The 27,291-nt window shown below is 29.1% G+C and overlaps 1 protein-coding gene across 1 annotated transcript; it reads right to left on the bottom strand.

The window, feature by feature from the left end:
- Nucleotides 1–476: 476 nt before the first annotated feature.
- Nucleotides 477–25,755, bottom strand: drk (growth factor receptor-bound protein 2 drk). The gene is made up of 5 exons (XM_065514522.1): nucleotides 25,526–25,755; nucleotides 1,305–1,402; nucleotides 1,093–1,212; nucleotides 802–967; nucleotides 477–721 (listed from the first exon to the last, which is right to left on the bottom strand). Exons 1-5 carry the CDS (start codon nucleotides 25,601–25,603, stop codon nucleotides 548–550), a joined length of 636 nt encoding a protein of 211 aa, XP_065370594.1. The 5' UTR covers nucleotides 25,604–25,755; the 3' UTR covers nucleotides 477–547.
- Nucleotides 25,756–27,291: the final 1,536 nt, after the last annotated feature.

Here is a 27,291-nt window from a genome sequence, read left to right as displayed (position 1 = left end):
AGCAAATTGTTTTTTAAACTTTATGTAAAAAAATGTTTAAATTTATTTTTATCATATTTTTTTTTGTTTTATTTTGTTTTGTAATTAATTTATTATTTATAAAGTAAAAAAATTAGTTTTTTTTTACTAAAAAAAATATTATTTTTTTCTTTTAATTTACGTTTTGTTTTTAAGTAAAAAATAATTGTTCATGTTTTATTGGTTTTTCTAAAAAAATGCATTTTCACGGAGTTTTTTTCTTTCTTTAATATTTTTTATAATATTTAGGATTTGTTTTTGTTTTGTTTGTTTTTATTTTAACTTAAAATGGTATGTTGTGTTGTGGTTGTGTGTGTGTAGTTGGTCTAAACATTTAAACAAACAAAAAAAAGAGAAAAAGAGAAGAGAGATGACGGTGTTTACAATGTGTTGTGGTTCTGACATTTAACTGCAGTTGTTTGTTCTTTTATAATTTAATAGGATTTTTATTTTGTAAATGTTTGTTGTTGTTGTTTTTGTTGTGGTTGAAATTTTTATTATTATTATTATTAATATAATTTAGCAATAATTATGAATGATATGGCGTTACATAGGTAGCTGGGAAAATGCCTTTACGATTGCCAATTTCACCATTCCACCAGTTTTCATCAGAACGATCTGTTACAGTGATGACATCACCACGTCTAAAGTCCAATTCACCCGATTCCTGTGGCACAAAATCGTACAGAGCCTGTACAAGCATCTAAATTAAAGAAAACCAATAAGAAATATTAGTTAAAAAAGAAATTCTTTATCAAATACTTTCATTTAAGAATTAATTACCTCTTCAGGTATCATATCTCTTAATTTAACATCTTGTGATCTTGATACACTAGCCGTTCGATGATATTCCACCAATTCATTGAGGGAATTAAATTTAACCACCCAAAGGAAAAATTTACCTTGTGCGTCACGTAATACCTTAAAATGTTGAACACCATCGGGGCATCTGTTCATTTTTGGAAATTTGGCACAAGCAAATAAGCATCACACAAATTATATTAAAGAATTTTTCAATTAAATATTATTATTATTATTTAAAATAAACACACATTTACTTCTACTACTACTTACTTGACCGATAATGAAAAATCACCCGGACTGGATTCACTGATACGTATTAAAAAAGCGCCTTCATGTTTATTGGATAATAGTTTCTCAGCATCAGCACGAGTTATGCGACCATAATACCAGCTATTATTGTTTTGTTGTTGTCATAAATAATAATTTAATTAATATTTTGTTTTCTTTTTTATATAATTTGTATTTGATAAAAACCAACTTACTCATGATTTTTCATTTCTATATAATTGCTGGGTATTAAACCTTCTTTGCCATCTAGTTCAGCACGATACCAATTTGAATCATCCTCCATATTTAAAATCTAAAAAGAAAACAGAAATTAAGACATAAATTATTAAGTGTTCATTATACAAATTTTACATTTTAGAGAGTTGAAAATTTTTTTGTGGTGAAAAACTGAATTTTGAGGTAAAAAACCAGTTTTGTGTTGAAAAATTTATTTTTGTGGTGAAAAACTGGATTTTGAGGAGAAAAACTGGTTTTGAGGTGAAAAGCTAGTTTTGTGGTGGAAAATCGTTTTATGGTGAAAAACTGCTTTTGAGGTAAGAAATCGGTTTTTGATAAAAAAAAAAATTATCTAATGGTGAAAAGCTGATGTTGTGTTGAAAAATCGATTATTTGGAAAACCAGTTTTGTTATGAAATACTGGTTTTTGTAGTGAAAACCGGATTTTAATGTGAAAAATTAATTTTGTGGTAAAAATCAGTTTTGAGCTGAAAACCCAGTTTTGTGGTGGAAAATCGATTTTTATGGTAAAAAACTGGTTTTGAGGTGAAAAACCAGTTTTGTGGTGAAAAATCGGTTTTTATGGTTTGTGGTGAAAAACAGCTTTGAGGTGAAAAATCGGTTTTTGACTGATTTTGTGGTGAAAAAAATTTTAATTGAAAAAAACTGGTTTTGAGGTGAAAAAACAGTTTTGTGGTGAAAAATCGGTTTTTATGGTTTGTGGTGAAAAACTGCTTTGAGGTGAAAAATCGGTTTTTGACTGATTTTGTGGTGAAAAAAATTTTAATTGAAAATCTTAATGTATGTATGGTGAAAAATATCGCCCTTTAGTGAATAAAACTTAATTTTCTAGTAAATAACTGGTTTTGTGGTGAAAAATCGGTTTTTATGGTTGAAAATGGATTTGGGGTGAAAAACGCCTTTGAGGTGAAAAACTTGATTTTGTGAAAAATTGGGTTTTGTGGTGAAAAACTGAAATTTCTGGTGAGTAACTAGTTTTGTGGTGAAAAACCAGTTTTGTGATGAAAAATCGGTTTTTGTGGATGAAAAATGGTTTTGAGGTGAAAAACTTGATTTTGTGTGAAAAACTGGTTTTGAGCTGAAAACCCAGTTTTGTGATAGCAAATCGGTTTTTATGGTGAAAAAGTGACTTTGAGGTGAAAAACAATTTTTGTGGTGAATATTTTTTTTTTTGCTTAAAAACTAAATTTGTGGGGAAAATATGGATTTTGTGGTAAAAAAGTGAAAAACATTTTTTGTGGTGAAAATTTTTTTCTGATAAAAAAATATTTTTTTGTTGTGAAAACTGGTTTTTGTGGGGACAAGGTGGTTTTTTTGAGATGAAAAAATGATTTTAATGTGAAATCTCAATTGAAAAGAAAACTTTCTTGAAAAAAAAAGCTTGAGCAGGCGATAGATTTCTTATTAGAAATCTTCAGCTGGTGACAGATTTCCAGCTGGCAAAATATTTCCAATTTAGAGAGTTTGAGATGGCGAATAAGTTCTTACTAAGAAAGCTGGAGCTGAAACTATATTCTTCTTAAGAAAGCCTTAGCTGGAGAAAGATTTCTTATTCATAAAGATTGAGCTGGCAATAGATTTCTTACTAAGAAAGCTTGAACAGGCTACAGAATTTTTAATAACAAAACTTCAGCTGGTGAAAGATTTCTTATTAAGAAAGCATGAGCTGGGTCTTTTTTAGCTGGAGAAAGATTTCTTATTAAGAAATCTTGAACTGGCGATAGATTTCTTATTAGAAAACTTCATCTGGTGACAGAATTCTTATTAAGAAATCTTGAGCTGTTACTTTCTTTTAAGAAAGCTACAGCTGGTGAAAGACTTAAGAAAGTCTGATCTGGCGATAGATTCCTTAATAAGAAAGCTTGAGCTGGCGATTGAGTTCTTATTAAGATACTAAATGCTCGAACTTTTCTATTAAGAAATATGTAGATTATTTGATTATTAGTTTAAACTTTCAAATTTTTATTTTTTTAAATTTATTTTCAGCCAACTTATGATATAAAATAATGCACTATAAAAATATAACACAACACGCAAGAAATAATACAAAACTCCTCAAGAAAAACAGCAAAACCTAATCAACCAATATCATTTACTTAATACCCAATAACTTAGCAAGCAGCAGCAAAAGCCGTTGTAGTAGAGGTTTGTCTTTATAAGCGTGTGACCGGCCCAGACAGACAGAAACAGCAGATCGCCAAAATAAAAAAATAAAAAAACAATGCAACCAAGCATACAGCCAACAACAAAAATATACACACAATAAAAGTGCATTGCCATCAGCTTAGCCTTGTGCCTGACATGGTCATATTATTATCATTAACAAACTACATCATTATCATGTTAACAACATTAAGCAGCAGCCCTTTTTCCCATACCATACCATCCCATCGCATCCATTCAAACCGAAATTCAAGCCAGAGTACGAAATATTGAAAATGATTTTATATATGGAAAAAGCCATGCATGCAACATACTAGATTTACATTTTTGGGAGCACAACACAGCAAGCAGCAGCAGCAAATGTTTTGAGAGTAAGAAATGTTTAAGAGCAGTTTTCGCTTAAATCTTGTTTGACTAGCATGTGTCCCTCACACCATGACTGCTGGCTGCACTTTTGCGAGGAGGTATAATAAACCTGACTGGCCAAAAAATCTTATAAAAAAAACCAACTCCAACAAACAAACCCAACCAAACAAAATAAAAAATAACTATGTACAACAATACATTTTTGTCTGGATTTAGGTTTTCTGACTGGTTTTGTTGTTTTTTTAAAGGGTCTATTTTTGTTTATTTTCTTTCTTTTGCGAGTTGTTGATGTTGTTATTGTTGCTGTCGCTTTAAACCATTTATTTCACCAGTTGCCAAGTGCTAATGGTTTCAGTTTGTTTTTGTTGCATTATAACCTCTGGTTATCAAACTCTGCTCTCACTGGCAGTTATTCTCTCTCTCTATTTTTCTCTCAGTGTGATTATGAAAATATATCACTGCTTTTTTATGTAAAATTGTATGATGGTTCTTTGTGAACCCTTTTACTTGGGTTTTATTACAATATAAAATAAAATTTCCATAATTCAGTTTTAAGTGAAGAAATTATCTACAAAAATGTTTTGTTATTGTTATCTGCTGCTAAATGACCTTTGAACTTTCACTTTCATTGATTATTGTTCTTAAAGCTGACAGTTAGCCTGACTTTATTCAATATTACACTACATTTATGATGCATTGCATTATAATTTCTTTTATTTTTTCCATTTTAAGTGATTATTATCATCACCACCCTTCTTTCTATCTTTTAAATACTTATTGGAGTTAATGTCTTTCTATAGTTTTTTTTTTATTATTTTAATAAATTCCCTTTGCTTCTCTGTATGTTTCTTAGAAAAAATACTTCATGTTGTGTTTATGTGAATTCAATCTTTGTATATAATAAATAAATGACTCATAAACGAGTATTTTTCAATAAAATTTGATAAACAATTTATGAGGATTTTATGAGAAAAAGTAGCTGATAGTCTGCCCAGTCTAATTGTATTACAAACAAACTGTTTTTAATTAACATAAATACACAAGCGTTTGAAAAGCGAGCCCTAATTCTTATATGCAATTGAAAGTTTTGACGTAGGTATACACTGCACAAAATTAAAATCGACTTTTTAGAGAGCTTTTTATATTATAAATTAGATGTTGTTTGTGGAGTTAAACAACTATGCTGCATTATGTTATTTGTTCAAAAACTTCTTGAATTTATAATAAACTAGTTGACCGCCCGGTATCATTTACTAATATTAGTTCTTCAAGTTTCACCAACCCGCATACGCCAGTTCTTATTTATTTGCAAATAAAATATCTAATTTTGTACTGCATACTTTAGGGAGCTTTTTTATTACAGTTGACTGGACTCAAAAAAACAAAATTCCGAGTTTTACGCGGAAACCATCTCCTGAAAATTTCGAATCGAATAAAAAAAAAATCAGCCAAATCGCTCCAGCCGTTCTCACGTGATGCCATTACATACATGGACCATTTAATTTTTATATACATATATAGAAGAAAATCTGATCTGATAAATATTTTTAAATTCCACTGTGATATTAGGAAAGATTGATCTAGCGATATATTCTTTATTAAAAAAGCTTGAAGCGGCTATAAATTTTTTATTAAGAACGACGAAGCATTAGCTAGCGATTGAGTTCTTATTAAGAATGCTTGAGCTGGCGAAAGACTTCCTATTAAGAAAGCATGAGCAGGCGAGATATTTCCTATCAGGAAACTTGAGCTGGCAATTGAGTTCTTATTAAGAAAGCTTAAGCTAGCGATTGAGTTCTTATTAAGAATGTTTGAGCTGGCGATAAATTTTCTATTAAGAAAGCTTGAGCTGGCGAAAGGCCTCCTATTAAGATAGCATGAGCTGGCGATATATTTCCTATCAGGAAACTTTAGCTGGCGAAAGACCTTCTATTAAGAAAGCATGAGCTGGCGATATATTTCCTATCAGGAAACTTGAGCTGGCAATTGAGTTCTTATTAAGAAATCTTGAGCTAGCAATTGAGTTCTTATTAAGAAAGTTTGAGCTGGCGATAAATTTTCTATTAAGAAAGCATAAGCTGACGATATTTCCTATCAAGGAAACATGAGCTGGCGATTGAGTTCTTATTAAGAAAGTTTGAGCTGACGATAGATTTTCTATTAAGAAAGCTTGAGCCGACGAAAGACCTCCTATTAAGAAAGCATGAGTTGGCGAATGCGTTCTTATTAAGAAAGCTTGAGCTAGCGGTTGAATTCTTATTAAGAAATCTTGAGTTGGCAAACGATTTTCTTTCAAGGAAACTTGAATTGGCGATTGAGTTCTTATTAAGAAAGCTTAAGCTGGCAATATATTTCCTATTAGGAAAGCTTGAGCTGGCGATACATACACTTTTAAGAAATAAATAACTAGAATTGGCCATAGATTTCATAAGCTTAAGCTGGTTGGCGATAGAATTTATATTAAGAAAGTTAAAATTAGCTTGAGCTGGCGATAGATTTTCTTTTAAAAAATCTAGAGTTGGAGATAGATTTTTTACTTTCAGTTTAGATTTTTGCTCTTGAAAATCTGCAAAATTGATCAATAAATTTCTGATATATGAGCAAAAAACTACGACTGCTTCTGATACGTTATCTACGATTCGAGATATTCCACAAACAGATTTTCACCTCAAAAACAGAATTTCACCACCAAAAGAGTTTCCCAACACAAAAACAGTTTTTCACCTCAAAAGCAGTTTTTCAACACAAAAACAGTTTTTCACCTCAAAAACAGAATTTCACCACCAAAAGAGTTTTTCACCACGAAAACAGTTTTTCACCTCAATAACAGATTTTCACCTCAAAAGCAGTTTTTCACCACAAAAACAGTTTTTCACCACAAAAACAGTTTTTCACCACAAAAACAGTTTTTCACCACAAAAACAGATTTTCACCACAAACAATTTTTTCACCTCAAAAGCAGTTTTTCACCTTGAAAATAGTGTTTCACCTCCTCAAAAACAGTTTTTCACCACAAAAACAGATTTTCACCACAAAAACAGTTTTTCACTTCAAAAACAGTTTTTCACTTCAAAAACAGTTTTTCACCACAAAAACAGTTTTTCACCACAAAAACAGATTTTCACCTCAAAAATAGTTTTTCAACCCAAAAATAGTGTTTCAAACAGATTTTCAAAGCAGTTTTTCACCACAAAAACTGATTTTCACCTCAAAATTAGTATTTCACCACAAAAAAATATTTTCACCACAAAAAACAGTTTTTCACCACAAAAACAGATTTTCACCTCAAAATCAGTTTTTCACCTTGAAAATAGTGTTTCACCTCAAAAACAGATTTTCACCACTAAAACAGATTTTCACCACAAAAAAGATTTTCACCTCAAAATTTGTTTTTCACCACAAAAAACTGATTTTCACCTCAAAAAAAGATATTCACCTCAAAAACAGTTTTTCACCACAAAAGCAGAATTTCATAAAAAAAATTATTTTTACCACATAAAGAGATTTTCACCAAAAAACGAGATTTTTCTGCACAAAAACAAATGTTCACCATTAAATTAGTTTTTCACCTAAAACCCGTGATTTTCCCCAAATTTTTCTCCATGTCTAAAGCACCTAGCAACTCGCCCAAGACTCACACAAGACATCACAAAATCATATTCATTCTTTACTATTTTAATTAAACAATTTCATACATTTTTGTTTTGCCTTTCTCCACTTTCATCTTTTTAGTAATAAAAATTGAAGAGTAGAATAGAAACATGTATAAATTACTATAAAAATATTGTGCCATGTGTGTGTCCGTCCGTCCGTCTGTCTGACTGACTGGCTGTGTGTTATAAACAATAAAAATTATACAAAACTGGGTCGTTTTATAACAATAAACAAACATAAATTGAAGGCATCAGAACAGCGATTTTTTTTTAAAAAAGCAGACAAAATTAAAAAATAGAAACAATTTGTAAAAACCTACAAATAATAAATGTAGAATAAAATAAAACAAAAGAGTTTTCATGTTTCAATAAATCTAAAACAAAAACCTTTTTATTATTTTTCTATTATATTTCTATTCATTGATAAGTTTTGTGCGATATGACTGAAAAAAATAAAAATTCAATTCAAATTTATGCAAAAACGTCATTATTATTTGTTTCAGTTTTAGTCTCTGTGTCATCGCTAAAAGTATAGAGCAGCAGCAACAGGGAAAATAGTTTGCATAAATAAATTATAAAAAGTAAAAAATAATGCAAAACTATTAAATAAACACACACATGATGATGTTTATTTTTAATTATTCAAAAAAATGCGAGAGAAAAAACGTTAGTTGGTATGGAAATATTTTCATTGTATACAAATGCAGAAATAAAAATTAAATAAATTTATATGATTTTGTTTAATTGATGCAGCACCTGGTATTTTTTCCAGTTTAGTGGATATTTATTTTTTTTATTATTATTAAAAGTGACATACATAAATACAAGTATCAAGGTTGGTTAGCGATTCGAAATTGTTAAAAGGTAATGGTTAACGGTAATTTGGATTATTTTGGTAAAAGTATTTTAATTGTAACGGTTTTTTAGATTATTTCGGTAACGAATATCGTTACTGTTAGGGTTTCGCTGTTGTAAACTTTATTAGCAATAGTATGTATTTTCATTATTTAAAATTAATTATAGAATAACGGTAACGGCAATTGCAGTTATTTCGGTAACGGTATTATAGAGCTAACGGTGGACGATCTGAAGGGCTATTTTAGGAGTAACGATAGGCAACTTTAAGTAAATGTAACATAAATATAAAGATTCTTTCTAATTTGAAACAGTTTTTTTAGGTTTTTGGATTATTTTGGAAACTTTATTTATTAATTAACGGTAGCTGCCGTTTCCGTTAAAAAAAAATTGTTTCTTTGAATAAAATTTTGTAATTTATATTTAAACAAAAAAAAATTTTATTTTATTTTTCAAACTATTTTTATTGCTGTACAACAAATGACACCACACATTCTTTTTTAAGAACAATTCTAAAATCAAAAATTCTAAATCGTGACAGAATTTGTATTTTAAATTAATTTCAACTTGTGCATTAAGTAACAAATGATTATAATGATGTTTGCATATTTTTGTAATTTGTTAAAAATAAAAAAATAAAAATACAAAACATTTATAATAATCACATATTAACACGTAAATAAAACATTCATGGAATATATGGAATTTTTTTTGGAAAATTCTGAGTGAAACCCAACTGAATCTTTATGAGAACGACTATCGGAAATAGTTCAAAAAATGTTTAGCTGCAAAGTCTTCAGTGTCGATCGATCTCGAATGGTGTAATTCGGCTCCACCTCTATTCGTTTAAATGCTCATCAAATTTTCGACAAAATAAAACAATAATATAATTCTTTAAATAAGTTATTATAACAATAATAAAAAAAGATTCATAATTATTTCTTAAGAGTTTTAACTATGAGCCTATGATAAATCCGAAAATAATAATAACCCAGATTACTTTCTCTACAAAATTTTAAATGATTAATTGATCTATATTAATAAACTTAAAAATTTCAACAAAAAACTTTAATATTGCTTCTCGTCTAAATGTCTAAATTGAATTATTAGCTAACTGTTCTAGCTGTTGAGTAATGTTTATGACAATTATTTATGTGAACAGAAAAATATTAACTATTGTTCCAAGATAAAAGAAAACAAGTTTTACTATTTACACAATTTCGAATTCTACTTAGTCGTCTCAATGCAAAAATATAATTGTTTAGTGCCAGTAAAATGTAATAAAATTAATAGAATTATTCAGTTTTTTTCAATGAGTCATGGCCATAACAGAGACACACTAATATTATCTGTAAATAAGTAGTAGTAGAGGTTTTAAAAGGTTCAGTAAACCTCTCTATATGAAATGTAAAATAACAGCAAAGTATTGATTTAATGATTTAATGGTCGCACTATGAGTAACTCTACATACCTAGAGAGTTCTAGAAAGATGTAGAATATAATATTGTATTTAGTATCAGAAAACCTACAAAAAGTACTTCCAAAGAAGCAAAAAAGAAGTAGAATTTGGAAATATTAAAAAATCAGAAATTACACAGAAATTATTCCTACATATCATTGAATTATAAATTGTGCTTCTAATGTTATGATAGAAGTTCTTTTACAAAATGCAAAGCAATTATTTTTACATTTTTATACTTTTCACCATCCGCTATCATTATAGATAGCGGAGTCGACATAGCCATGTCCGTCTATATATATATCGGGAATTTTTCCGGCTCGGTTGCTATTTAAAATCGACAAAATATGCCCTCAAATGGCTGAGAAATAAGAAAAAACCGGGACAACGTTGATTTGTGCCCTATTTTTGATCTATATCAGGATTACTAAGTCATTAATATAGATACTATGGATATCTAAGGATAGATATTTCAAAGTTCATTCCAACGATATGTCAAAATCAGAAAAAAAATTTTTTAACCCGCATTTTTTTTTCATCAAATACTTTTTTTGTCAAACAAAATTCTTTTTCCAAATTTTTTTTTTTAAAATGAAAAAAAAAGTTGGAAAAAACTTTTATTAAAACAAATTAAAAAACAATTTGGAAAAAAAAATTTTAAAACAATTTAAAAACAAAATTAATTTAGTTTAAATAAAAATATTTTTAAGTATAATTTGGTGAAGGATATACTTGTTTTTATCCATATCTGGATTACAAAAATTTAAATTTTTTTTTGAAAATTTTTTACGATTCCGCATAGCCGAATTTAGCTCTCTTATAAATTGATTTAAAAAATAAAACAATTTAAACACTTTTGTTAGCGATTCGAAACGGTTAAAAGGCAAAGGTAACGCTTATATGGATTATTTCGGTAACGGTATTTGTTTTTATTACGTTAACGGTATTTTAATAATATATTTTAACTTCTTTAAACTCAATTATGGAAATCAAAACTTTGTAGTTTCTTGATTTAAAACTATTTTGCGGTATTTTCAATTATTTCTGTAACGAATTTGAAATAAAACGGTATTTCCTGGTTTAACGGTAACGGCAATTTCAGAATTCAATAATCTCAATTATGGAAATAAAAAAATTGCAATTACAGCGATAGTAGTATTTTCGATTATTTCGTTGAAGAAATTTTAACGGTAACGTTAATTCAATTAGTTCGGTAACGGATTTAGATGTAACTGTAGTCACTGTTAAAATATATTTTAGGGGTATCACTGGCGAAATGTTTATTAGCTAACGATAAGTTTGATTATTTCGGTAATGATATTTTAATGATAATGGTTATTTCAGTCTGACTTAAATGATTAATGAACTTTATAAAAATTAAAAATAAGATGACACATAGGTGTTATTAAATTACATTTACATTCTGTAGATTTCAAAAAACTCAATTATGGAAATACAAAATTTGTATTTAAAACGATAACGGCACTTTTTACAGGCAACAGTATTTACGTTTATTTTGCTAACGATATTTTAGTGGTAACGGTAGTTTGTCATATTTCAGTAACGGTATTTAAATTATAACGGTAAATTCATTCTGAATTAAACGTAAATTAACATTTACAGTTAACCGATAACGGTTTTTGAGGTAACGGTATTTTCAATTATTTCGCTAAAAAGTATTTTAGCGGTAACGGCCTTTGGATTTACATATTTTGGAAATGATATTTTAGGGGTAAGAAAAGCCAACCTTGGTTTTACGTAGGTTTTCCTTAATGTAACTTAAAGTTGGCTAGCAATTCAAAACAGTTATAAGGTAACGATAATTTGGATTATTTCATAACGGTAGTTTGGTTTATTTCGGTAACGGTATTTAATTGATAAATAAATTTATTCTGAATTGAATTACAACTAATAAAATTATTTTAATTTCTTTAGATTTTAATAAACTCAATTATTGTTATCAAAACATTGTCACCCTAACCATAAAAGAAAATTTAAAGTTAATTTCTGTTTTTTTCGAACCATAGGAAAGAAGTAAGAGGGCTATATTCGTCTGTGCCGAATCCTATATACCCTTCACCAAATTATACTTCAAAATAAAAATATTTTTAGCTAAACAAAATTTATTTTTTCTTTGCAGTTTTTTTAATTTTTTGGAAAAAAATTTAAATTTAAAAATTTCACCCGATTTTCACCCATTGTAGGTCCAACTTACTATGGTCTTATATACGTCGTTGCAAAGGTCTTTGAAATATCTACCATTAGATATCCATATTGTCTATATTAAAGACTTAGTAATCCAGATATAGGTCAAAAATCGAGGTTGTCTTGGTTTTTTCATCATATCTCAGCCATTTGTGGACCGATTTTGCTGATTTTAAATAGCAAACTTCTTGAATGCATGTCTGACAGAATTATTGAATATTTGGATGCCAAAGATATCAGGGGTCTTCAGAAAATTGATTTCAACAGACAGACAGACGGACGGACATAGCTTAATCGACTCCGCTATCTATAAGGATCCGGAATATATATACTTTATAGGGTCGGAAATAAAAAATGTAGAAATTACAAACGGAATGACAAACTTATATATACCCTTCTCACGAAGTTGAAGGGTATAATAAATGAAAATATTTTTCAAAAATTAAAAAAAAAAAAAAAAAAAGTACATAAAAGTTCCAAACAAAAAGCTTATTTTAAAATAATAAAACAAAACATTTTAAATTAAAGTTTGAAATTTGTTTTATGGTACGAAATTTCATATAATAGTCAACTTTATGGACTTAAAATTGACTTTAAGGCTTTTGTGGTTAGGCTGTAGATATTTTCATAACTCAAAATGTTTATAGAATAACGGCAACGGTATTTTATAGGTAAATGTAGCCAGCCAAACTAGTTTTAAACTATTTTAGCAGTAATAACAGTTATTTTGTTAACGCTACTGAGAGGTAACGATAGTGCTGCTGAGTTGGTGTTGCGGTTTGGCTTAGCGGTTACGGTAGCCAACATTGATGTTTTGTGGAAAAACTTTAAATTGATACAGTTGTTGCAGACCACACAATATTTAGCCGGGAGTAACTCGCATCGTTCCGAAACGAAGACTCAGTCTTCGTGAAAACTAATGTCGCTGTAAAGCAATGGTGGGCATAGGGAGACAATGGAATATAGATTGTAATAATCACTGTTGTATACTGAACAGCATTGAGATTTTTGTTTAGTTGATAATTTTTATAAACTTCGTTGAGATTCATGTAGTTTACAGGTTAAATGTTCTGACCCTGGTGGCTATGAGAGCCTACCACTGTTGTAAAATATAATGTAAATTATATTATTAAGAAATTCTACTTATTTTATATAAGGGAATACATATCAGGAATATTATTAAAAAATACAAACTTTTTATTCCAAAAAAAGCTGTCTGTCTGTATATACCCAAAATTCTTAGCAGTAGGGGGTGTACTGCCATAAATAGCAGTTAAAAGAAATTAACTCCTAGAATAGCCGTAATAATATACGATTATGCCACATATGGTTTCTTAGCAAAACTAATAATAATAAAAAAAAATTCTTTATAAATATGGCATCAATATTTTTTACCAACATTGTCAAAATGCCGCTCGCTCATTCACTCATTCATTGTACACAAAATGTATATAATTACAAAATAGTTTTGAACAAAGTTCATCATGGCTCATACAAATAAATGTACAAATATTTCGTACATATTTAGAAATGATTTTGAGCAAAATATTTTCGTTTATATATTTATTTGTACACTTGTTTATATTTTCAGCTAAATTTTTATTAAATAAGAAGAAAAAAAACAAACAATTTATATTTCAATACGCCAACACGCACCAAAATATTTTTCATGTTTTCGGTTTCTGGTACAATTTCTGTTTTTCGGCGTTAGATTTTTGTGTGTGTGTCTGTGTCTGTTTATAAAATAGACAAAATTTTATTTTTGCCGTCATAGCTTATTTATTTTTTTGTTTAATTTTTGTGTGTATGGTGTTTGGCTACTACAGCGACGACTGACTAGATTATTTTAATGATGTAATAATACTATTTAAAAAAAAAATCACAAAAAAAAATCAAATAAAAACAGCAATCTGTACCACACATTGTGCTGAATAGAGAGGGTGACCAATTTCTATGTCCTCAATATTGAATTCTGTGGTGCGTAAACAAAAAAACACAACATTTACATTTATTTAGTGCAAAAATCTCAATTATTTGTTTAATATAAATATAAATTGTAAATTGTAGGTGTTTTATTTTGTGGTTTAAGCTAAATTTGGGTAATGAGATCAGTTGTAATATTGATCAGGTAATAATTGGATACTCCAAATGAAATTCTAAAAAGTGTGACTTTTTAAAAGCTTATATTTACCATATTTTTAAAAGTTTTAAAGTTGCTTTGCAAAATTAACAAACTATTTCCGATTTTGAATAAATCTCATTAAAATTCTAAACTATTTCGATCATTTTGCCGTAACATTAAAACCATCCGAACCACCTTGATAAAGTAATTCAATCAATCGCTTATTTTGTCAAATATTTATGCATTTCCTATCTTCTAACTGATATTTGGTTAAAATATTTATTAATTCTGCACAATATTCTAAAAATTTACTTTCGCGACAAATCCTGAGCTAATTTTAATGTTGTTTAAATTCTCAATAAAATTGAAAATTATAGAAAATTAAGTAAGAAAGTATGGTCGGTCAAGCCAGACTATATAATACCCTACACCAAGTAAATGATCAAAAAGATTTTTCTTTTAAAATATCAATAATTTATATTCGTGAGTGATTTTCGAAATGGGCCTTATATGGGAGCTATGACCAATTATGGACCGATCGCCATGAAATTAGGTCGTGTGATTTATGTCTGTATGAAAGTTATTTATGTTGAATTTGGTGTATATATCGACATTTTTAAGAGATTTATGCACGTTAAAGTGATTTTCGGAAGCGGGTCTATATGGGAGCTATGCCTAATTATGGACCGATCGTAACAAAATTTGGTGACATGAATTTTGTATATATAAAACTTATTTGGAGCGAAATTTGTGTAGATACATATATAAATTAAACATTGATGACCAATAAAGTCCAATTTCGAGAGGACATTTGTATGGGGGCTAGGTGAAATAATGGACGGATTTCAGCCAGTTTCAATAGGCTTCGTCCTTGGGCTGAAAAACTTATATGTACCAAATTTTATCGAAATATCTTTAAAATTGCGACCTGTACTCTGCGCACAAGGTTTACATGGACAGCCAGCCAGACAGACGGACAGAAAGTGATTCTAAGTCCATCGGTATACTTTAAGGTTAGACCAATATTTTTGGGCGTTACAAACATCTGCACAAACGCATTATACCCTCCCCACTATGGTGGTGTAGGGTATAATTAATTTTAATACGTTTGAACCAATTTCAAAACTTTTTTATAACAAAACATTGATCTCATCAAAATATTATTTTTGCTATTCTTATTTTTGCCGAGTCTTATATATCCTTCACCAAATTATACTTTAAAATAAAAATTGTTTTTTTTAAATTTTTTTTGTAATTTTTATTAAAAAATTTTTTTTTTTGTAATTTTATAAAAAAAAATTATTAGTGAAATAAAAATCTATAACAAAAACATTTTTTTGGTGAAAAAAAAATTCGGATTAAAAAATATTTTTACCGATTTGACCCATTGTAGGTCCAACTTACTATGGCCTTATATATTTTTTTTAAATTAAAATTTTTTTTTTTGTTTTTCTATTTTTTTTAATATTTAGCGAAAAAAAACTTTTGGTTAAAAAAAATATTCTGGTTAAAAAATATTTTTTCCGATTTTGACCATTAGGTCCAACTTACTAAGGTCTTATATACGTCATTGCAAAGGTCTTTGAAACATCGGAGGAATTCCGGAGATATTGATGTATGAATCGTGTATGCACGTTATTTGGAGCTACGGAAAGTTGATTTCAACATACAGACGGACTTGGCTATATCGACTCCGCCATCTATGATTCAGAATATTTATACTTTGTAGGGTCGCAAATGAAAAATGGAGATATTACAAACGGAATGACAAACTTATATATACCCTTGCCACTCATAGTGAAGGGTATAAAAAGACCGAAAAAACTCTTCAACAAATACAAATGGTTTTTGACACCGAAGATAAAGTTGGCGATCTTTGTCAGCCAGCCAAAAAAGTTAGAAGACCAAGATTTGGGGGCATTACTCCATGAAAACTCAACAAAAGCTTGCAAAATCATTGGAAGAATCTCAAACAGAAATTTTAAAACATTTGCGATCAGCAGGATTCATCCAAAAGCAGGGAAATTGGATACCATACGAATTGAAGCTTGAAAGACGATTTCGCAAGTCCGAAATGATGCTTGAACTCTATAAAAGAAAGTAATTTTTGCAGCGAATCATTACTTGCGATGAAAAGTGCTTCCATTACGATAACCCGAAGTGTAAGAGATCGTATGTGAAGCCCGGTCAACAAGCCGAATCGATACAAAAGCCAAATATCCATGGCGCTAAGGCAATGCTCTGTATTTGGTGGGAACAAAAGGGTACTATCTATTATAAGCTGCTGAAGAAATCTAGCCAGACCATCACAGAGAACCTGTACCGCATGCAACTGATTTGTTTGAAGCGATTATTTGCCGCCAGATATGAAACTATAATATTCCATTACGACAACACTCGGTCTCATGTTGCAAAACCTGTTAAAAACTATTTAGAAATAAGGTTGGCAAGTCTTGCCCGTTCCTCCTTATAGATTAGACCTTGCCCCCTCTCACTACTATTTGTTGCGATCGATGCAGATCGCTCTCTCTCTCGGATATTTTTCACTTCGGAACAGAGTGCTCAAAAGATGAGCAGTTCTTTTGGCTCGGAATCCATATGTTGCCAGAAAGATGGGAAAAGATGATATCTAACTTTGAATAACTTTATATTGTACAAATGTTTGAAAATAAAAGCTAAAAATTAGAAAAAGTTTATTTTATATTTTTGAGGATCAAACTCAAATAAATGCAATTTAGTCGCGTTATTCTTCCTGGCAAAAGTATTTTTTGCTTGTCTTGTTATTTTAAAGAAAATAGTGATCATTAGCTCCGAATTGTTTTATATACAAAACAGTTTTATGGGATTTGACTAGTTTCGAAAGACTCGTCTTCTGAAAAGATCGTTAGTTTAACGATCTTTGAACATCTAAATCCTTTCTCTTGAGCTTAAACAGGGTCACAAATGTATTCCGAAAACTAGCGAAACATTGAGTTTCGGTACGATGTTAGATCACCAAAAGTAGAAGTAAATAGATCGGCATATTGTAGTAACGATAATACAGTTAATAGTTTAAACTGCTATTTTTCATAAGAAACAAACCAGAAGTAGTAAATTACATTCAAATATATCTAGAATTGTTTGTATTTCAAAGTCCCTTTTTTAAATTATGTATAGAATAACATACATTTCTTAATCATTTTTAAATATCTATCAACAATATATGTATATTTTTTTAAATATGATTGAATATTTTTCCTTAAAAAAAACTGAGTAAAACCAAGCAAACGCATATATTCATAAATAAATAAAAATATGTGTATCTAAATACACAAAGAAAAAAAAATGACTCACGTTCGTTTGAACAATTATTTCATAGCAGGAAATATCGCAAGAAATGTAGGAAAATAAAATACAAAACGTAAACCCTCCAAAGACCAAAAGAATGTTAAAATGGTGACCTCTTTATGAACAAACAAATTTAAATAAATAAGCAAGCCAAGCCATTCCTTAAAAATTTTGAAATTTATTTAACAAAAAAATACAAAAAAAAATAAACATTTAGATAAAATATTTGTTGTTGAGGTAGTAAGGCAATCACACAAGGCTTTAAGTAATGAAATTGTGTTTGTAATTAAAAACTCTGGTGTTTTTTTTTTATTTTTTATTAATTTAATGTCGTATTGCACAAATATTTGTAATAGATATTAAATGGTTATATAATTGTTTCTATTTTTGTTTATAATAATTTAATCCATTTGCTACTAAAAAAAAAATATTAAGTCATAAATAATTAACTTTGCCAAATACATACATCTGCATACAAACCTACAAATAGATAGAAATTTTATTTTGCAAAAAAAATTATACGAATTTTTATTTAATCTTAAAAAAATATTGTACACAACATTATATATTGAATGTATAGATAGATATTTTGTTGAGATAAATATACAAAACCGCAGACATAAAAATTGTCTTAAATTATTTTCAAATTTTATGGGGTCTAAACGAATTTGGTTTAAGCTATAAAATAATAAAAAAAAATGAGGAATAAAAAAATCTCAGATTTCCTTTGAAAATGAGTTTTTGAGGTCAAAATATTCACCGAATACGTCCATATCTGTGATATATATTTCAAAGGAAAAAGGGAATTTTTGGAAATTCGTAGATTTAGGGGGTAGAAACGGGTAAATTCGTTGACATTATATCTTTTAAACTTATACAAACACAATTTGAAATGCAACAGTTGTTTAGTACTTTTTTGAAATTCGAACAGTTTGGGGGAGAAAACGGGTAAAAACTTTTTAACCTATAACCATTGAAATAAATGTGAAATCGTATCATCTCCACATGGGAAAAAGTACAAAAACGGGTATAACCTGGATTAATACATTTTATTCGACATAATTAAGCCAATAATTAATTCCTCCAGTCTTACAAAAATTAACCAATAGGTTGTTATTTGCAACTTGAGTGACAAGGTTTAAATTGGGACAAATCTGGGAAAACAGACATGGACAAAAAATACATTTTATCCGACATAATTAAGCCAATTTTTTGATAAAATATTAAACATTGGTTCCTCCAGTCTTACAAAAATTAACCAATATGTTGTTATTTGGAACTTGAGTGAGAAGGGTTAGATTGGGAAAGATCCGGGAGAACAGACATGGACAAAAAAGTACCAAAACTGGGTAAAATCGGGATAAATATGTACATTTTATTTGAAGTAATTAAGCCAATTTTTTGATAAAATATTAAACATACTCCAGTCTTACAAAAATTAACCAATAGTTTGTTATTTGGAACTTGAGTGAGAATGGTATGATTGGGAAAAATCCGGGAAAACACTTTGGTACTTTCTCCAAAAAATTGCCCAAATGGAGTATACTGGTATTTCAAACTTGACGGGTGTCGAGAGAAAAAAATGTAAATTGGTACTTATTCTCCTAATGGTACTTTTGTATCACTTAAGGGATTTACAATAGATGGCGTATCTTTTGAACGCGGATTTTGTTTTTAACAACTTATATGTAATTTGTGTCATTTATTCTAACTTAGTTATTGCACATTCTGGTGTAAACAACAAAGTTTTTTATTGATTCGAAAATGTTGAATTTTGTACTAACCATGTGTGATATGCGGGAAGTTTTGCTTTACTTTTTTAATTTAAAACAAGTAAGAGAGCTATATTCGGGTATGCCGAATCTTATATACCCTTCTTCAAATTATACTTCAAAATAAAAATTTTAAATATTTTTAGATAAACAAAATTTTTTGAAAAAAAATTGTTTTTTTTATTTTTTTTTTAAATTTTAAAAATTTTATTTTAATTTTTTTTTAAATTTTAAAATTTTTTGTTTTTTTTTTCAATTTTTTTTTTAAATATTTAGCAAAAAAAAACTTTTGGTGAAAAAATTCGGGTTAAAGAATATTTTTCTTGATTTTGACAAATTTTTGGTGAAAAAATTCGGGTTAAAAAATATTTTTCCCGATTTTGACCCATTGTAGGTCCAACTTACTATGGTGTTATATACGTAATTGAGAAGGTTTTTCAAATATCTATCATTGACCAACTTAGTAATCCAGATATAGGTCAAAAATCGAGGTTGCCCTGGTTTTTTCCTTATATCTCAGCCATTTGTGGACATGGCTTAATCGACTCCGTTATTTATAAGGATGCAGAATATACATATATCCTTATAGATTAACGAAGGTGAAGGGTATAAAGAAGTGACGCTGAAGCACTCCTATTACTGACCAAAGCTTATGGTTAATGGGTCCCATCGGTTTCAACGTACGAGAGATGGTTTGTGCGGTTCAGAAGTGGTGATTTTGACATGGATTTTGACATTGAAGACCAAGAATTGGAGGTAGATGTAAAACTCAACAAGAGCTTGCAAAACAGCAGGATTCATCCAAAAGCAGGGAAATTGGGTACCATACGAATTGAAGCCGAGAGGCCTTGAACGACAAAGTCGCAAGTCCCAAATGATGCTTGCACCGAATCATTAATTGTGCTGAAAAATGTATCCATTACGATAACCCGAAGCGTAAGAGATCGTATGTGAAGACCGGTCAACCAGCCGAATCGATACCAAAGACAAATATCCCTGGCGCTAAGGTAATGCTCTGTATTTGGTAGGAGCAAAAGGGTCCTTTCTATTATAAGCTGCTGAAATATTGCCAGACCATCATCTGTAACGAACGCAACTGATTCCTTTAAAGCGAGCATTGGCCGAAAAACGCCCAAACATGAAACAGTAATATTCCATGATGACAAAGCTCGGCCACATGGTGCAATAGTGGTTATAAAAAGAATGAAGTGGTTGGGAAGTTTTGCCTCACCCGCCTTATAGTCCAGACTTTACCCATTCCGACTACGATTTGTTTCGATCGATGTAGAACGCTCTCTCTGGGATACGATTTACTTTGGAACATAGTATCTGATATTCAATTGATTCGTTCTTGGGCTCAAAAGATGAGCAGTTCTTTTGGCTCAGAATCCATATGTTGCCAGATGGAAAAGATCATAGCTAACAATGGCCAATACTTTGAATAAATTTATATTTTACAAATATTTTAAAATAAAAGCTAAACATTTGAAAAAAATCCCAATAATATTAGACACACGTTATCCTGAATTAGATAGAATCCTCGAGAAACAGTTTAAGGATTGAAAATATAAAACTGATCACTGATGATCGTCCTATTTTCATTTAGAGCAATATTTAGCGATTTAAAACCACGTTTAAGTTTCAGATTATTTTAATATAAATAATTGATTTTTGGTTGAAAATAAAGTGATCCCAGATTATAATCTCCTGAAAACTTGTGTTTTCTAAGATAGAGGGTTTTGAATATAGGCCCACGATATGAGAATCTGCTTAGACAATTCAATTTTAATAATTTCCCAATAGAGGCAAGAGCTTACATTTTGATTCTTTGGAAGTAGTTATTAACCATGTCTTGGTAACTACTTATAAAAGTTTCTGTAAACTGTAAAACTTTTTCTAAAAAAACCTAAAGCTTTTACAAAAAAGCTTAGACTAATTACTTCAACTTTGTTCTCTTATCTTATGTATCAAATAAAGCTACAAACTGTATTCCAATCCAAAACAACCTTCCCTTTATAAAGCAGGGTGTAACGTAAAAAAAAAAATATTGCAAAAAAAAATAATATGATTGAAAGTCTTAAAGAAAACAAAGTGGATGTTGATAAGACACGTGTAATTGAATTGAAATGACCTATTTTTTGGTTAGTAAATACAAGTTGTGTTTTTTTTTTTGTAAGTTTTGCTGTTTTGCTATCTTGTAAAAAAACAACACAGTGTTAATATTTATATTACTAAAAATAATTTAGTATATTTACTCTTAGCCATCAAAAAAACCTAACAATGTCTTCATTTATTTTGTATTTTATGTTGTTTTTTGTTTTCGAGATTATTTTGTTAACTTGAGGAAGGTTACGAGTAGTTGTTGACACGAAAAATTAAAATGGCCAGAAAAAAAAAATATGCAAACAATTGCATGACCCATGCACGTTTTGAGGTTTTTAAGTATTTTATTTTTTATTTCTTGTTTTTTTTTTAAAAAAAATACATTTTTCATTTTGTGTAAAAAACGTGTTCAGAATATGAATTTATAGTTGTATTTTGCATAATACTTGACACCCAAAAAATTTCTGGGCTTTTTTTAACAACAACAAAAATATCTACGTAATTGATTTAAACATGTTGTATATTATTGTTGTATTATATTTTCGCTTTCATTGCTATTTGTTAACTGGTTTATTTTGTATATATTTCTGTTTATTTTTTTTCTCTTTTTTAAATTTCAATTGAAGATAAATAAAAAAAAAAGTTCAATTAAAACTGTTAAAGATACTGCAATTATTTTGAACACTGAGCAAAATTGCTTATGACAAAAAAGCACTTCCAAATAATCGAAACATAAGTAGAATTTACTAAACCTAGTTAACGAAATTTAGTATATGCCAAAGAAGAAATTTACAATATTCTAAATGAAACCAAACTTTGTAATGCTTTAATAAACCTCTTTATGCTTAAAATATTCTTAACTAAATGAGAATTATATTGATTATAATATTTAACAACTATTCGTCTGGGCATTTAAGTGCTCATGCAGTTAGCTAATAAATAAGAACTTGTTTCTCCATATCGAACAAATATTTTTTTTTGTTATCAAAGCCATAGAAATCTGATTTGAGTTTTATTAAGTCTACTTTTCTGAAAGCAATGATTAGAATGATGATGATTAGATTTCTCCCAAAATTCGTTCCTCGATTTTCAACACTGTGATCGCACCTAAAACGTAAACTCAATTGAATGAAGAAAGTTTTCGACAAAGAGGAATCCAATTTCAATCTATCTTTCGAGATCTAAGAATAATTTAGTCGTTTCGAAACTACTTCTACGTAATACAAACAGTATGTTGTAGTCATTAAAATGTATTTTATCCAGTAATGGGCATGTCATTGCCAAAGTTGTTAAAGCAAGCCTGTTTCCAAAATGAAAGTAGGCCGGTAGCAGGGTTAGTTCACATTTAATTTTTGTAGATTCTTAAAATTGCCACATTTTTCTAAGTATGTATGAAAATCAATTATTTTTTTTTTAAATTTTTGATAAAAAGTTTTTGGTTCAAAATTGTTATTGTGGTGATAAATCGTCGTTTATACGGAAAAACTGATTTTGTGGTGAAAAATTGGTTTTGTGATGAAAAATTTGTTTGTGGTGGAAAACTGTTTTCGTGGTGAAAAGCTTATTTGTGATGTAAAACTGTTACAGAGGTGTTAAACTGTTAGTGTGGTGAAAAATTGTTTTTTGTGGTAAAAGCTGTTTTCGTGGTGAAAATTTGTTTTCGTGGTGAAAATCTGTTTTCGTGGTGAAAACCCGATTTTGTGGTGAAAATGTGGGGGATATGTGGGGAAAATGTGGAAACACTTCTTGCGATGGATTTGATGTGAAAACCGTTTTGAGGTGAAACCCTGATTTTGTGGAGAAAAGTTGGTATGGTGAAAATTGTGTTTGTGGTGAAAAACTGGTTTTTTGAAGAAAAAATTTGTTTGTGGTGCTGTTTTTGAGATGAAATAGTGGTTTTGTGATGAAAACTATTTTTGTGGTGGAAGTGTTTTTGAGGTGAGAAGCTATATTTATGGTGTAATACTATAGTGATGAAATACTGGGTTTTTGTTAAAATCCGTTATTGTGGTGAGAACCGGATTTTGTGGTAAAAATGTGGAACTCTGGTGAAAATTTAGTTTTTTAGTATAACCCTTTTTTGTGGTGAAAACCGGAGTTTGTGGTGAAAATTTGGAAGTCTGGTGAAAATGTAATTTTGTTGTGAAAAACTGGTTTTATGGTGAAAAATTGTAGTGAAAAACAGTTTTTGGAAAAAATTAAAATTGGTTTTATGGTAAAAATTTGTGTTTGTGTTGAAAAACTGTTTTTGTGGTGAAAATCGAATTTTGTGGTGAAAAATTGGTTTTATGGTGAAAAATTTTATTTGTGGTGAATTTTTGTTTGTGTTGAAAACTGTTTTTGTGGTGAAAATCGAATTTTTTGGTAAAAAATTTGTTTTATGGTGAAAAAATTTTTGTGGTGAAAAACTGGTTTTGTGAAAACATTTTTTGCGGTACTGTTTTTGAGATGAAAAAGTGGTTTTGTGGTGGAAAACTGTTTTTTTTTAGTGTAAAGTTATATTTGTGGTGTAAAACTGTTACAGAGGTGAAAAACTGATTTTGTGGTGAAAAACTGGTTTTATGGTGAAAAATAGTATTTGTGGTGAAAAACTGGTTTAGTGAAGAAAAAGTTTTTGCGGTACTGTTTTTTGAGATGTAAAAGAGGTTTTGAGGTGGAAAACTTTTTTTTTAGTGTAAAGCTATATTTGTGGTGTAAAACTGTTACAGTGGTGAAAAACTGGGATTTTTATATAAACCGTTTTTGTAAAAACCGTTTTTGTGGTGAAAATGTGGTTTTGTAGTGAAAAACTGTTTTTTTTTTGGCAAGAAACAGTTCTGGTGTTCCACTGAAAAATGGAACAGTTTTTGAAGTGAAAAAGTGGAAAATTATTTTTGTGGTGGAAAACTGTTTTTGTGTTGAAAAATCTATATTTTGTGGTGTAAATCTGTTAACAGTGGTGAAAAACTGATTTTGTATTGAAAAAGTGGGTTTTTGTGAAAACCGGATTTTGTGGTGAAAATTTGGATTTGTGCTGAAAATGTGTTTTTTTAGTGTAAAGCTATATTTGTGGTGTAAAACTATTACAGTGGTGAAAACTGAGTTTGTGGTGATAAACTGGGATTTTTGTAAAAACCGTTTTTGTGGTGAAAATGTGGTTTTGTAGTGAAAAACTTTTTTTTTTTGGCGAGAAACAGTTCTAGTGATTTTTTGTGAAGCAGTTTTTGAGGTGAAAAAGTGAAAAATTATTTTTGTGGTGGGAAACTGTTTTTGTATTGAAAATTTAATTTTGTGGTGTAAATCTGTTAACAGTGGTGAAAAACTGATTTTGTATTGAAAAAGTGTGTTTTTGTGAAAACCGGATTTTGGTGAAAACTGGATTTTGTGAAAAGCGGTTTTTTTGCTGGAAAAAGTCTTATGATAGTTTTATGGTGAACAAATGAGTCTGTGGTGAAATATTCTGTTTGTGGTGAAAAACGGTTTATGAAGTTACTGTATTTTTTTTTGGTAAATATTTGGATTTGTGTAGAAAATGTGAATAAATAATTTTTATTGTGAAAAACAATCTCTGTGGTGAGAAACTGGTTTTGTGGTGAATAACCATTTGTGTGGTGAAAAACCGAGAAAATGTGATTTTTTGGTGAATAAATAATTTTTATTGTGAAAAACAATCTCTGTGGTGAGAAACTGGTTTTGTGGTGAATAACCATTTGTGTGGTGAAAAACCGTCTTAGTAGTGAAAAACTAATTTTATTGTGAAAAATTGTCTTTGTGATGAGAAACTGATTTTGAGGTGAATAACCATTTGTGTGGTGAAAAACCGTCTTAGTGGTAAAACTGGTTTTTTGTTGAAAAACTATTTTTATTGTGATATATATCCAATATATAGAAGCAAGACTTCAAACTTCCCTTCTATAAAGATCCTAATATACATATATCATTATTTTATTTGGAGAATTAGTTCATTTGCAGCTTGTGAGCTGATTTTAATGAATATCAAAAAGTTTCCAAACTTTTTCCAACTTAATTATAAAAAAATAACTTTTTTTCTCAGTGTATTGGTTGATAGTAATTGATTAATGTTAAATATTATCCAATTATGTACTGTTTAAAAGTAAACTTAAATTATAAAATATAGATTTCTTTTTTTTTGTAATTAACAATAAATATTTACCTTTAAAATTTGATTTTTACGAAAACTAAGCTCATCATCAGCTGTTGCTGAGAAATCATGTTTGGCAATTGCTTCCATTGTTGTGTGGTTTTATAAATTTTATAATAATTGTTGTAAAAACGTCTGGTTTGTGTTAAAAATTTGTTGCTGCTGCTGCTAATGTTGTGCTTTTTTTAATCCTTAGTTTATAAAACTGAGTAAAATAGAACCTTCTTGTATAGACTTGTATACTTATTTATTCATTTATTATAAATATTTATTATTTAATTATTTTGTTTCAATGATGTTTCGTTGCGTTGTGTTTTCTTTTTTAATTTTATTCCATATAAATATTATTTTTATAATATTTCTTGCAACACAATCATAAATTATTACACTTTATTAATAACTTTTTCTTATCTATAATATGGTTTTTTTAATAAAGAAAAATTTAAATAAAAAAATATTAAATTAATAAAGCAATTATTATTTATATATGTTTCACTTTACACTTTCAAATCACTTTTATTTTCAAATTTTAGTTTAGCTTTGCTTTCTTTGTGGTTTATTTTTTATTTTCAAATATTTGTGCTATTTAAGGATTTCTTTTTATATACTTGTTGTGGTATCTAAATATTATAATGATGAAGAGATAGATATTTTTTGAAATATACAAAAAGTATTTCATAGATATGTTGTAGGTTTTTGTTGTATATATTTATTGCAAACCACCACCACTAACACTCAGCACACCAAAAGACTCTGTCATTGAATCACAACAAGAAACGACAAAAATACACAAAATTAAATTATTTACATATAAAATTTTTTATTAAATTTTAACTATACGAAATTTAATAAATAAAAAAACAAAACGATAAACTGCAAAATCCACCGATTGTATGACTGACTGGCGGACTGAATAAATGAATGACTGACTACCACCAGCTAAGTTACGTGTTGTATGTTCAAGTGTATGAAATAATCGGCATCTTGCTGCTGCTGCTGTCTGAATATACGGACAGAGTGAGTGAGTGAGTCTGGCTGGTGGCTGGCTGGCTGCTCGGATGAATGTGGTTCATACAATCTAATAGCAGAGCAGATAGAGAGCGAGCATGTGACGATGTTTATTTTAAATCATACATACTCACATATGTGTGTATTTTACCTGCCAAGTATTGCCAGTTTAAATTTAAATTTTTGTTACCCCAGCTGTTCTGGTTGACTATCTCGAACTAGAGATTTTACCTATCATGAATAGTTAGTTTAACATGTGCATGTCCTAAGCTGGAGATCAATTGAACCTACATAAATTACAAAGAACCCGTCTGATTGCTTGTTCAAAGTAATCGACGCATGTACGGTTTCTGAGCTGGACCTAATTGACTTCAAATACTCATGTAATTAGACATCTCACAGACAGATCAATAAACGATTCTTTGTAAAGAAATCTTCCTGTGACAACTCTCCAATAGATTAGTATAAAATAAACGTTTAAAGTGACTACATTCTATATTACTTGGAGACACTTAAGTGACAATTGACTTCACGTTAGATTACCTGGGTTGTATAAAGTAACCAGACTTCATGCTAGATTATCTGGGATGTAACTTAACACAATTTGTATAAAAGCAATATATTACTTCTATTTTGTAAAATAACTACTTTCTAAAGATTTTAATGGTTACATTCTAGATTACTTAGAGATATTTAAGTGACAATTCACTTCAAGCTAGATTACCTGGGATATATAAAGTAACCAATTGACTTATATCTGCATTACAAAG

Source organism: Calliphora vicina, chromosome 5 (assembly GCF_958450345.1).
Source record: "Calliphora vicina chromosome 5, idCalVici1.1, whole genome shotgun sequence".
NCBI lineage: Eukaryota > Metazoa > Arthropoda > Insecta > Diptera > Calliphoridae > Calliphora > Calliphora vicina.
This window is presented reverse-complemented; position numbering and strand designations above follow the sequence as displayed.

What these genes read in the sequence shown, in the direction of transcription:
- drk (XM_065514522.1), bottom strand. Translation starts at nt 25,603, where the DNA reads ATGGAAGCAATTGCCAAACATGATTTCTCAGCAACAGCTGATGATGAG. An exon ending in GTAAAAATCAAATTTTAAAG is followed by an intron (nt 1,403 to 25,525) that starts GTAAATATTTAT and finishes TTTTCTTTTTAG; the next exon opens with ATTTTAAATATGGAGGATGA. An exon ending in GATTTTTCATTATCGGTCAA is followed by an intron (nt 968 to 1,092) that starts GTAAGTAGTAGT and finishes AAAAATGAACAG; the next exon opens with ATGCCCCGATGGTGTTCAAC.